The 13,724-nt window shown below is 40.3% G+C and overlaps 1 protein-coding gene across 9 annotated transcripts in view; it reads left to right on the plus strand.

Annotated features, from left to right (window-relative positions):
* Nucleotides 1–13,724, plus strand: part of CLHC1 (clathrin heavy chain linker domain containing 1) — a 171,469-nt gene that overhangs the window by 17,514 nt on the left and 140,231 nt on the right. For 8 of the 9 annotated variants that reach the window (XM_073791647.1, XM_073791648.1, XM_073791649.1 and 5 more), the window contains 2 exons: nt 3,676–3,782; nt 11,231–11,405. In XM_073791647.1, coding sequence (XP_073647748.1) covers nt 3,676–3,782; nt 11,231–11,405 — 282 coding nt within the window. The remainder of the gene's footprint in view (nt 1–3,675; nt 3,783–11,230; nt 11,406–13,724) is intronic. The other variant, XM_073791655.1, reaches the window with a different exon arrangement.

The raw sequence follows: 13,724 nt of genomic DNA on the forward strand, positions 1-13,724 counted from the left end.
GTTCGTTATTGTAGGTCTTTTCCTTCTCTTGTGTTTCTTGCCTAGAGAAGTTCCTTTAGCATTTGTTGTAAAGCTGGTTTGGTGGTGCTGAGCTCTCTCAGCTTTTGCTTGTCTGTAAAGGTTTTAATTTCTCCATCAAATCTGAATGAGATCCTTGCTGGGTAGAGTAATCTTGGTTGCAGGTTTTTCTCCTTCATCACTTTAAATATGTCCTGCCAGTCCCTTCTGGCTTGCAGAGTTTCTGCTGAAAGATCAGCTGTTAACCTTATGGGGATTCCCTTGTGTGTTATTTGTTGTTTTTCCCTTGATGCTTTTAATATGTTTTCTTTGTATTTAATTTTTGACAGTTTGATTAATATGTGTCTTGGCGTATTTCTCCTTGGATTTATCCTGTATGGCACTCTCTGTGCTTCCTGGACTTGATTAACCATTTCCTTTCCCATATTAGGGATGTTTTCAACTATAATCTCTTCAAATATTTTCTCAGTCCCTTTCTTTTTCTCTTCTTCTTCTGGAACCCCTATAATTCGAATGTTGGTGCATTTAATGTTGTCCCAGAGGTCTCTGAGACTGTCCTCAGTTCTTTTCATTCTTTTTTTCTTTATTCTGCTCTGCAGTAGTTATTTCCACTATTTTATCTTCCAGGTCACTTATCCGTTCTTCTGCCTCAGTTATTCTGCTATTGATCCCATCTAGAGTATTTTTAATTTCATTTATTGTGTTGTTCATCATTGCTTGTTTCATCTTTAGTTCTTCTAGGTCCTTGTTAAATATTTCTTGCATTTTGTCTATTCTCTTTCCAAGATTTTGGATCATATTTACTATCATTATTCTGAATTCTTTTTCAGGTACACTGCCTATTTCCTCTTCATTTGTTAGGTCTGGTGGGTTTGTATCTTCCTCCTTCATCTGCTGTGTGTTTTTCTGTGTTCTCATTTTGCTTATCTTACTGTGTTTGAGGTCTCCTTTTTGCAGGCTGCAGGTTCATAGTTCCCATTATTTTTGGTGTCTGTCCCCAGTGGCTAAAGTTGGTTCAGTGGGTTGTGTAGGCTTCCTGGTGGAGGGGACTAGTGCCTGTGTTCTGGTGGATGAGACTGGATCTTGTCATTCTGGTGTTCAGGTCCACGTCTGGTGGTGTGTTTTGGGGTGTCTGTGGCCTTATTATGATTTTAGGCAGCCTCTCTGCTAATGGGTGGGGTTGTGTTCCTGTCTTGCTAGTTGTTTGGCATAGGGTATCCAGCACTGTAGCTTGCTGGTCATTGAGTGAAGCTGGGTGTTGGTGTTGAGATGGAGATCTCTCAGAGATTTTCGCCGTTTGATATTACGTGGAGCTGGGAGGTCTCTTGTGGACCAGTGTCCTGAAGTAGGCTCTCCCACCTCAGAGGCACAGCACTGACTCCTGGCTGCAGCACCAAGAGCCTTTCATCCACACGGCTTAGAATAAAAGGGAGAAGAAAGAAAGAAAGGAAGGAAGAAAGGAAGAAAGAAAGAAAGAAAGAAAGAAAGAAAGAAAGAAAGAAAAGAGAGAGAGAGAGGGAGGAAGGGAGAGAGGGAGGGAGGGAGAGAGGGAGGGAGGAGGAAAGAAAGAAAGAAAGGAGGGAGGTAGGGAGGGAGGGAGGAGGAAGGAAGAAGGAAGGAAAGAAAATAAAATAAAATAAAGTAAGATAAAATAAAATAAAGTTATTAAAATTAAAAATAATTATTAAGAAAAAATTTTTTTAAAAAAGAAAAAAATGGACAGGCAGAACGCTAGGACAAATGGTAAAAGCAAAGCTATACAGACAAAATCACACACAGAAGCATACACATACACACTCAGAAAGAGAAAAAGGGGAAAAAAAAAAAAATATATATATATATATATATATCGCTGCTCCCAAAGTCCACCTCCTCAATTTGGGATGATTTGTTGTCTATTCAGGTATTCCACAGATGCAGGGTACATCATGTTGATTGTGGAGGTTTAATCCGCTGCTCCTGAGGCTGCTGTGAGAGATTTACCTTTCTCTGCTTTGTTCGCACAGCTCCTGGGGCTCAGCTTTGGATTTGGTCCTGCCTCTACGTGTAGGTCGCCTGAGGGCGTCTGTTCTTCGCTCAGACAGGACGGGGTTAAAGGAGCAGCTGACTCTGGGGCTCTGGCTCACTCAGGCCGGGGGGAGGGAGGGGTGCGGATGCGGGGCGAGCCTGACGTTGCACCAGCCTGAGGCGCGCCGTGCGTTCTCTCGGGGAAGCTGTCCCTGGATCCCGGGACCCTGGCAGTGGCGGGCTGCACAGGCTCCCCGGAAGGGGGGTGTCCATACCTGTGCTTGCATACAGGCTTCTTGGTGGCGGCATCAGCAGCCTTAGCGTCTCATGCCCGTCTCTGGAGTCCGCGCTGTTAGCCCCGGCTCGCGCCTGTCTCTGGAGCTCCTTTACGCAGTGCTCTTAATCCCCTCTCCTCGCGTACCAGGAAACAGAAGGAAGAAAAAGTCTCTTGCCTCTTCAGCAGGTCCAGAATTTTCTCCGGACTCCCTCCCGGCTAGCCGTGGTGCACTAACCCCTTTAGGCTGTGTTCACGCCGCCAGTCCTCTCCCTACGCTCTGACCGAAGCCTGAGCCTCAGCTCCCAGCCCCGCCCGCCCCCGCGGGTGAGCAGACAAGCTTCTCGAGCTGGTGAGTGCTGGTCGGCACCGATCCTCTGTGCAGGAATCTCTCCGCTTTGCCCTCCGCACCCCTGTTGCTGTGCTCTCCTCCGCCGCTCAGAAGCTTCCCCCCTCCGCCCCCCGCAGTCTCCGCCCGCGAAGGGGCTTCCTAGTATGTGGAAACCTTTCCTCCTTCACAGCTCCCTCCCACTGGTGCAGGTCCCGTCCCTATTCTTTTGTCTCTGTTTATTCTTTTTTCTTTTGCCCTACCCAGGTACGTGGGGAGTTTCTTGCCTTTTGGGAGGTCTGAGGTCTTTTGCCAGCGTTCAGTAGGTGGTCTGTAGGAGTTGTTCCACATGTAGATGTATTTCTGATGTATCTGTGGGGAGGAAGGTGATCTCCGTGTCGTACTCTTCCGCCATCTTCCCGATTCCCCCCGCCATAGTTTTAATTGTAAGGACTGAGTTGGGGATGTTTTGCCCTAGGAAGAGGAGTAGAAGCTTAAGGTATCTGAACTATTATCTTTTCTTCTTTGAATTAGTCTCACATTTAGTTGGGAGTCTGATTCCTGGCTGAACAACTAAGGCTTCTGAATACCAAGGACACTTCTTGATCTTCAACTTGGCAGCCTTTGTGTGCAATTAATATTTCCCCTAGGCTGAGCCTTTAAGCAGATTGCCCTTCTTTCCCCTGGTTCCTCTTTTCTTCTGGAGATAATATGAGAGAAAAAAAATCTGAGCTCATTATAAATTCAGTTGAAGTTCTTTCAACGGAATAAATTCAGTTGCTCTTTCTATGGCTTGCTCTCAGCACTATAGGAATAAGGTACAGGATCAGGTTCACATCACCTGGCAGGTGAGTCTTATTCTGAGGCTACAAAAGACAATATTAGGGAAGGAAGTGAAAGAGTATCTCACAGAGTGAATGAATCTAGTTATAGTTTTTTAGAGGTGCTTTTCTGTATTACTATGCTACTATGTTTAGTCTGTATTAGACATTTCTAATCACTTTTCTTTTTTTGTGTACTACTATATAATGAAATGCACTGGCTGTAGGTTGAATGAATTAATCTCACTTGGAGAATATGAAAAGGCAGTTTATTTTGCAGCAAACAGTCCTAGAAGAATTCTTCAAAACATTGGGACAGTGAGTAAATTTAAGGGTAAGCATTTCTCTCTGAACCTTACATATGTATGCTAATTATACTTTTTTTTTTCCTGATAGAATGGGAAGAGTATTGAACTGGGAAACAAGGTCTACCATTTACTCAGTTTCCTTACCTGTAACATTAAGGGGTTTGATTAGGTTTTCCAAATTAAATTATGAAATATTTCAAGTATACAGAAAAGTTTGAGAAACATAAATAACAGCCATGTACTTGCTATCAAGTTTTAATAAATGTTAATATTTTGTCAGATTTGCTCCACTTCCTTTAAAAAACAGCCTTGTTGTGGTGAGTTGACATACATACACTAAATTGTACGTAAACTGTACAGTTTGTTAGGTTTTGACATATGTATCCTCCAAAAGTTCCCTCATTCCCTCAGTGATCCCTCCCTCCCACTACTCCCCACCCCTCCCATTGGTCTCCCTCCCAGAGCTTCCCTCAAGTCCCCAGGCAACTACTAATCTGCTTTCAGTCACCAAAGATTAGTTTGCATTTTCGAGAATTTTATATAAATGGAATCATATAGTAGGTATCCTTTTTTGACTGATTTCTTGCACTTAGCCTAATTATTTTGAAATTCATCCATGTTATTGCATCTATCAATAATTTATTCTTTTTTTTTGCTGTGTAGTGTTCCATTCTATGAATAAAAATCCTTTACCAGATATATGATGCAAATATTTTCTCCCAGTTTGTGGCTTGTCTTTTCATTCTCTTAACAGTGTCTTTCTTAGAGTAGAAGTCTTTAATTTGTTGAAATCTAATTTATGAGTTTTTTTTCTTTTAGGGATTGAGATTTTAGTGTCGTACCTAAGAAATCTGTGCTTAATCTGCAGAGATTTTTCTCCTATTTTTTTTTCCCTAAGGATTTTTTAGCTTTAGGTTTACATTTAGGTCTATGATCCAGTTTGAATTATTATTATTATTATTATTTTTGCAGTAGGCGGGCCTCTCACTCTCACTGTTGTGGCCTCTCCCGTTGCGGAGCACAGGCTCCGGACGTGCAGGCTCAGTGGTCATGGCTCACAGGCACAGCCGCTCCACGGCATGTGGGATCTTCCCGGACCAGGGCATGAACCCGCATCCCCTGCATCGACAGGTGGACTCTCAACCACTGCGCCACCAGGGAAGCCCCTGAGTTAATTTTTATATATGGTGTGAGGTATGGGTCAAAGTTTATTTTTTTGCTGAGAGCTATTCAGTTGTTCAAGGATAATTTATTAAAAAGACTTTCTCCACTGAATTGCCTTTGTACCTTTGTTGAAAATCAGTTGTCCATAGCTGTGTTCTATTTCATTGATCTATTTATTTATCTTGATGCCTGTACTACACTGTCTTGATTACTGTAGCTTTATAGTAAATGCTGAAATCAGGTAGTGTTAGTCTTCTAACTCTGTTCTTTATCAGATTTGGTTTGGCTATTTTAGGTCTTTCGTATTTCTGTTTAAATTTTTGAAATCAGCTTGTAAATTTCTACAAAAAGACCTGCTGGGGATTGCACTGACTCTGTAGTTCAACTTAGGGAGAACAGACACTGAACAGTATTGAATTTTCTGATCCAGTGAACCCTTAAATATGGTATATCTCTCCATTTTTTTTAGGTCTTTTAAAATTTCTTTTAGCAATATTTTGTAGTTTTTAGTGTTCAGGGTTTTTTTTGTTTTGTTTTTTTGACATTGATGTTTAATTTTAAATGTTAAATGTTAAAATGTTTAATTTTTACTCAGAAGTTTCAGACATCTTATAAATACCCAGGAACTCTTTCTTTGGCTGTGCTCTGAATTTAGCATAAATTAAAAGTGATTAAAAAAATTAAAAAAAATTTTTTAAGTGATATTAGTATATTCCTGAGTTTCTTTCTCTTTTCCCTTTGACTTGGTCTACTCAAAGTAGGGATTGCAAGTTTAAGTAAAACTCAGTGCTTGCAATTAATGCTTAAATAAATATAATTACAGTGAAATTGGAAAACAGCCAACTTTTATTCATTTTCTAGGTATGTGGATTTTATTCTGAGAAGTTCACCAATACTAGACTGGTGGTACTTACTGAGTGTTTCTGAGAATCACAAAATATTCTTTTATTTTAAAACTAAGATGCATTTTTAAAAGATGAGAATCTCAGAAGGAGATGCAGGGGTATACATAAAGGGGAGGTATACTCAATGTAGCTTACAAATATAGAGATTAATTAGTCTTATCTTAGTTCTAAGTGGAAATTCTTGATATCAAATATATACAGCTTGTTTTAAATAAATTTCTTAAAAATACCTTTAAATTCAGCAATTTGAACAAAAACATGCTTTTACCTGAACACAGAAAATCTGTTGTCTACACATAGTGTATATAAACATATGTATTTATGGAGATCGCATGACTATGAATTGTGTGCAAATGGGCGTGTCTCATATTTTTGCCCACACAGTTTTCAGTATTTGATCCTAGTACACTGTAACACAGAGTGTAATTTTATAGTTTTTATTCAGTGGACTTGAAGTCAAGAAACCATCCCAATTATTTACAATTTAATAACTGAGTGATTATCAGATCATGTTACACTGCAAAAGTATTCTTATATCATGAATGCTGACACAGGGCATTTTGGGTGTTAAACAGTAACTTTCATAAGTCTGAGGTTTAAATTAGCATATGCATATGGCATATGTGGGGAAAATGCCACAAAATTTAATCAACTTATTATAATTACAGAGTTGTATAACCATTACTGAAATTTAATTTTAGAACATTTTCATTATTCCAAAAAAAAACCTTGTACCAATTAACTCCTCATTCTCTATTGCTTATCCTCCAAACCCTGGGTAACCACTAATCTAGTTGCTGTCTGTATAGATTTACTTATTCTGGACCTTTCATATAAATATGATAATACAATAAATAGTCTTTTGTGACTAGCTTCTTTCACTTAGCTTAATTTTTTTTTTTTTTTCGGTACGCGGGCCTCTCACTGTTGTGGCCTCTCCCATTGCGGAGCACAGGCTCCGGACGCACAGGCCCAGCGGCCATGGCTCACGGGCCCAGCCGCTCCGCGGCATGTGGGATCTTCCCGGACCGGGGCACGAACCCGTGTTCCCTGCATTGGCAGGCGGACTCTCAACCACTGTGCCACCAGGGAAGCCCTAGCTTAATGTTTTTGAGGTTCATTTATGCCATAGCATGTATCAGTAGTTCATTCCTTTTTATGGTGAAATAATATTCCATTGTATGGATGTACTGTATTTTGTTTATCCATTCATCTGTTTATGGTCATTTGAGTTGTTTCTACTTTTTGGTTATTATGAATAATGCAACTGAGCGTTTCTGTACAAGTTTTTGTGTGGATATGTTTTTATTTTTCTTGGATAGATACCTAGGAATAGAATTTCTGGGTTAGGGACTTCCCTGGTGGTCCAGTGGCTAAGACTCTGAGCTCCCAGTGCAGGGGGCCTGGGTTCGAACCCTAGTCAGGGAACTAGATCCCACATGCGGCAACTAAGAGTTTGCATGCTGCAACTAAAGATTCTGTGTACTGCAACTAAAGATCCCACATGCGGCAACTATGAGTTTGCATGCTGCAACTAAAGATTCTGTGTACCGCAACTAAAGATCCTACAGGCTGCAATGAAGATCCCACGTGTGGCAGCAAAGATCCTGCCTGCCACAGCTAAGACCTGGCACAGCCAAACAAACAAATAAATAAATAAATAAGAATTTCTGGGTTATATGGAAACTCTGTGTTAATACTTTGAGGAACTGCTAAACTTTGCACTATTTTCCATTTCCACCACCAGTGTATGAGTTCTCATTTCTCCACATCCTTACCAATACTTGTAACGTCTATCTTTTTTGTGTGTATTTTTTTTTACATCTTTATTGGAGTATAATTGCTTTACAGTGGTGTGTTAGTTTCTGCTTTATAACAAAGTGAATCAGTTATACATATACATATGTTCCCATATCTCTTCCCTCTTGCGTCTCCCTCCCTCCCACGCTCCCTATCCCACCCCTCTAGGTGGTCACAAAGCACCGAGCTGATCTCCTTGTGCTATGCGGCTGCTTTCCACTAGCTATGTATTTTACGTTTGGTAGTGTATATATGTCCATGCCACTCTCTTGCTTTGTCACAGCTCACCCTTCCCCCTCCCCATATCCTCAAGTCCGTTCTCCAGTAGATCTGTGTCTTTATTCCTGTCTTACCCCTAGGTTCTTCATGACATTTTTTTTCTTAGATTACATATATATGTGTTAGCATACGGTATTTGTCTTTCTCTTTCTGACTTACTTCACTCTGTATGACAGACTCTGGGTCCATCCACCTCATTACAAATAGCTCAATTTCGTTTCTTTTTATGGCTGAGTAATATTCCATTGTATATATGTGCCACATCTTCTTTATCCATTCATCCGATGATGGACACTTAGGTTGTTTCCATCTTTGGGCTATTGTAAGTAGAGCTGCAGTGAACATTTTGGTACATGTAATGTCTCTCTTTTTTTTTTTTTTTTTTTTTTTGCGATATACGGGCCTCTCACTGTTGTGGCCTCTCCCCTTGCGGAGCACAGGCTCCGGACGCGCAGGCTCAGCAGCCATGGCTCACGGGCCCAGCCGCTCCATGGCATGTGGGATCTTCCTGGACTGGGGCACGAACCTGTGTCCCCTGCATCGGCAGGAGGACTCTCAACCACTGCGCCACCAGGGAAGCCCAATGTCTGTCTTTTTTTTTTGCGTGTCAGTTTGATTAAAGTCTTTCTAATCTGTGTGAAGTGGTATCTCGTTTTTTTTTTCCTCATTGTGGTTTTAGTTTGCATATCCCGAATGACTAACAATGTTGAGCATCTTTTCATGTGCCTGTTGGCCATTTTATCTTCTTTGGAGAATTGTCTATTCTTTGCCCATTTGATAATTGTTTTATTTGTGCTTTTATTATTGAGTTGCAAGTGCTCTTTTTAATTCCAGGTAAAAATCCCTTATCAGATAGATGATATGCAAATATTTTCTTCTAGTCTGTGAATTGCATTTTTGCTTTCTTGTTGGTGGTTTTTTTGTTGTTCATTTGTTTGTTTTAAATTTTTTTTGATGTGGACCATTTTTAAAGTCTTTATTGAATCTGTTACAATATTGCTTCTGTTTTATGTTTTGGTTTTTTGGCCACGAGGTGTGTGGGATATTAGCTCCTTTACCAGGGATCGAACCCCCACCCACCCTGCACTGGAAGGCAAAGTCCCAACTGCCGGACCGCCAGGGAAGTCCCTCTTGTTGGTGTTTTTTGAGGTGCAAAAGGTTTTAATTTTGATGAAGTCCCATTTACCGATCTTTTTTAATGGCTGTGCTTTTGGTTTTGTATCTTAAGAAATCTTTGCCTAACTTAAGATCCTATGTTTTCTTCTAAGAGTTTTATTCATTTAGGTCTGTGGTCTACTATGAGTTAATTTTTTTGTTTGGTGTGAGATAGGGGTCCAAATTCATTCTTTTGCATGTGGATATCCAGTTTTCCTAGCACCATTTGTTGAAAAGACTTTTCTTTACCCATTAAACGGTTTTGGCCCCCCTTTGTAAGAAATCAATTAACCATAAATGTTTGAGGTTTTTTTCTAGACTCTTAATTCTATTCTGTTGCTCTAGATGTCCATCCTGTGCAATCATACTATCTTGATTACTGTAGTTTTGTAGTAAGTTTTGAAATTGGAAGTGTGATTCCATCTTTCTTTTGATTAGTATTAGCATGGTGTATCTTTTTTCCATACTTTTACTTTAATCTACTTAATTTGTGTCTTTGTATTTAAAGTCAGTGTCTTCTAGGCAACATGTACTTGGATCCTGCTTTTTTATACAGTCTGACAATATTTGTCTTTTAATTGGGGTGTTCAGATCATTTACATTTTTTTTTTTTTTTTTTTTTTTTTTTTTTTTTTTGTGGTACGCGGGCCTCCCACTGCTGCGGCCTCTCCCGTTGCGGAGCACAGGTTCCGGACGCGCAGGCTCAGCGGCCATGGCTCAGGAGCCCAGCCGCTCCGCGGCATGTGGGATCTTCCCGGATCAGGGCACGAACCCGCGTCCCCTGCATCGGCAGGCGGACTCCCAACCACTGCGCCACCAGGGAAGCCCCAGATCATTTACATTTAATGTGATTGTTGACATTGTTGACTTTTATTTGTTTTCTGTTTTTTCTCATCTCTGTTATTTTTTTTCTCTTCTTCTACCTTCTTTTGGATTATTTGAATTTATTTATGATTCCATTTTTCTCCTTTGTTGATTTATGAGCCTATAACTCTTTGTTGTCTTATTTTGGTTGTTGCTTTAGGCTTTATGGGTTATATCTTTAACTTATCACATTCTACACTCAGGTGATTATGTACTACTTCATGCATCCCCTGGTGGCGCAGTGGTTGAGAGTCCTCCTGCCGATGCGGGGGACATGGGTTCGTGCCCCGGTCCGGGAAGATCCCACATGCCGCGGAGCGGCTGGGCCCGTGAGCCATGGCCGCTGAGCCTGCGCGTCCGGAGCCTGTGCTCCGCAACGGGAGAGGCCACAGCAGTGAGAGGCCTGAGTACCGCCAAAAAAAAAAATAATAATAATTTAAAAACAGTATACAGTTTGATCCTTGAACAACATGAATTTTAACTGCACAGGTCCACTTATAGGTGGATTTTTTTCAATAAATACTTGTTATAGTAATACATGACCCATCATTGGTTTAATGTGGTTGTGGAACTGTGGATATGGAGGACCCATGTGGATACACGTATTCATGGATTTTTGACTGAGTGGGGGTCAGCGCCCCTAACCCCTGCGTTGTTCAGGGATCAACTCTACTTCTAAATGCTTATATTCATAGCATTTACCATTTCTGGTCTTTATTCCTTTGTGTAGATTGTTTTCCTGTCTTGTGTCATTTTCCTTCTGCTTGAAGGACTACCTTTAACCTTTCTTATAGTACAGGTCTGCTGGTAGTATATTCTTTCAGCTTTTTAAAAATTTTAAATAAAAGAAATTTTTTTTTGGCTGTACCATGCAGCTTGCAGGATCTTAGTTCCCTGACCAGAAATTGAACCCAGGCCCATGCCAGTGAAAGCGCTGAGTCCTAACCACTGGACTGCCAGGGAATTCCCATTTTATAGCTTTTTAAACTTTTTCTGGAGGCTCTGAAGTAGATTTCCATTCCATGCTGCTCTCCTAGCTTCTAGGTAGCTGTCAGCAATCTTTGGCGTTCCTTGGCTTGTAGACCCATCACTCCAACCTCTGCCTAGGTTTTCACATAGCATATGATATTTAGTCATTATCCAAAATATAAAGTTTAATCCACAAGCATTACTTAAAAATTATAAATACGTAATTTTAGATTAAAATTTTTAGAAAATGCAATGAGATGAAAATAAGAATATGAAGTAAGGAAAAGCAAACTATTACTTAAAAGTATTTGACTCAAAAACTTTTCTTCTCTTTGTAGCTGTTGGAAAAACTAGAGGAAAGCCTTTCCCATTACTCTTATTTTTTGAGGCTATCTTTAGCATAAGTCATGCTTTTAAACATCCTGTTGATGCAGAACTAACCCTGGAAGGAATCAAATGTGGATTATCTGAAAAACGTTTAGATTTAGTTATCAATTGGGTCACCCAGGAAAGGTAAGCAAAGTTAAACTTTTAACTTAATTTTGAAATTTGCTTAATAAAGTTTTTTGTTTTCAAATTTTAATAGTTTTCTTATCAGTACATTATTTGAGCATTTATTTCAAATCTCTGTTGCAACTAATCAGTCACAAAGTATTTACTAAGCATTCATGGATGGAGTAATAGAGCCCAGTCACAATGAGCCCAGATCAGGAGTTGACTCAAGGCAGCTGACAAGATGTTTCATGACCACTTAATGGTGCATGGAAGTTGATAGGTAAGGATAGAAAAGGATTGATCAGTATCATGCTGCTCAGAGGGATAAGGCAGGAACCTGTTTTCAGGCAGGCTGTGGATACATGTAAAGGGTAAACCCAGGAGAAAACTTGTAAGCAGGAGGGACATGGACCCAAGGTAGCATTTAAAAGAAAATACAAACCAGCAAGGACAGGCAGGAGGTGGCTTCTTGGAGTTGAGTCTCGGCACAAATTGGCAGATTTGTACCGGGGTTCCCTTAGATTGGGTTCCCTGGAACCAAAGCCTGAAACAGGAATTTGGGTGTACATGGTTGATAGAAGGAGGGCTTCTGAAGAAAAACCTATAAGGGACTGAGTGAAACAGAACAGGGAAGGGGAAATAGCCAAGCAAGGACATGACCTCAGGCAAGTTCTAACCTTGGCCTTACTTATAGCGGGTTGGCTCTGAAGCATAAAACACATCACAGAGCTGTTCTCACTTGAGGCAAGGGGCCAGCCTTCCTTTCTTCTCCATCAGTCAGTCAAGGGCTGTGGGCTGCCTAGATGGGAATACATAAGTCTGGGCATGGTGGCTCCCACTAGCCCAGGGCAATTCCCTATGGAAGGGAAGGACCTGTGAGCCACTGGCAGCCAACACCCAGAGCAGCTGGGGAAGGGTACGTTGGCCCAGTAAGGAGGCTTTGGGCAGGACGCCAAAACAGCATCTGCCTTAGTCAACCATTTGCACAATACAGATCTATATGCTTCTCACATTAAGTTCACTCCATCCAGGCATATCTTCTCTAGGATTTTGTAGTCAATTCTTGGGGAAACTTATAAGAGGAGGGTTAGCAGGAGGAACTATAGCCCTTGTTGCTAGGTCCTAGGGCTGTAATTCGGTTTTTTTACAACTTTATTGAGATATAATTTACATAGAATAACCTATACATGTTTAAAGTGTACAATTTGATTAGTTTTTTAAAAACAGCATTATGAAGACACAATTGATACACAGTAGACCGCACATATTTAAGGTGTACAATTTAAGTTTTGACATATATATATATATATATATCCATGAAATCATCACCACAATCAAGATAATAAACATATCCATGACCCTCAAATGTTTCCTTATGTACCTTTGTAATGCCTCCTCCTTCATTCCACCACCTCTCAATAACCACTGATCTACTTCATGTTATTCTAGATTCGTTTTCGTTTTCTAGAATTTTATATATATGGAATCACACATTGTATATTCTTTTCTCTTCTTGGTCTGGCTTCTTTCACTTACATTTATTTTGAGATTCATACATATTAATTAGTACTCATTATCTTTCTCTATAACTCATTATAGATTCTTCTTACTTACAGTTTTGGTCTTGATAGCTTGTCTGGTAGAATGACTGTGGTTACCATGCCTTTATCAAACCATCTTTTTTTTTTTTTCTTGATTTTGATTTTATGTTGGAGTATAGTTGATTAACAATGTTGTATTAGTTTCAGGTGTACAGCAAAGTGATTCAGGTACACATATACACACATATCTATTCTTTTCGAAATTCTTTTTTGTTTTTTTTGGCCATGCTGCATGGCATGCTGGATCTTAGATCCCTGAACAGGGATCAAACCTGTGCCCCCTGCAGTGGAAGCACAGAGTCTTAACTACTGGACCGCCATGGAAGTCCCCAAATTCTTTTCCCATTTATAAACCATGGTTATTGATTTACCCACTAACAGTGTTCAGTTGTCTTGGGACTACCCAGACAAGTAAGCTTCATGAAAAAGTGGCCCAGACTCCATGTCAACTACCATTGCCTGATGGACACTACTTCCACAGCTCACACCTATGGGCTCATGCAAGGGTGGGGTTACCAAAGACCAACAGACAGGAGAAGAAAAAAAAACAAACCCAAATTTGGTTCATGGAAGGTTCAGATGGTGTCCAGGTGATGCCAACTTGTCACTTCATCTTTTGAAGACAGAGGAACATCCTTTAGGAAGACATGTACTCCTTAAACCAATGATAATTATATAGTGCTGTATTCCCAATACGTAGAATACTTGGGTCTGGGAAATGAAGAGTGGCCCTGCT

The sequence above is a fragment of the Tursiops truncatus genome, chromosome 14, assembly GCF_011762595.2.
Source record: "Tursiops truncatus isolate mTurTru1 chromosome 14, mTurTru1.mat.Y, whole genome shotgun sequence".
Lineage (NCBI taxonomy): Eukaryota > Metazoa > Chordata > Mammalia > Artiodactyla > Delphinidae > Tursiops > Tursiops truncatus.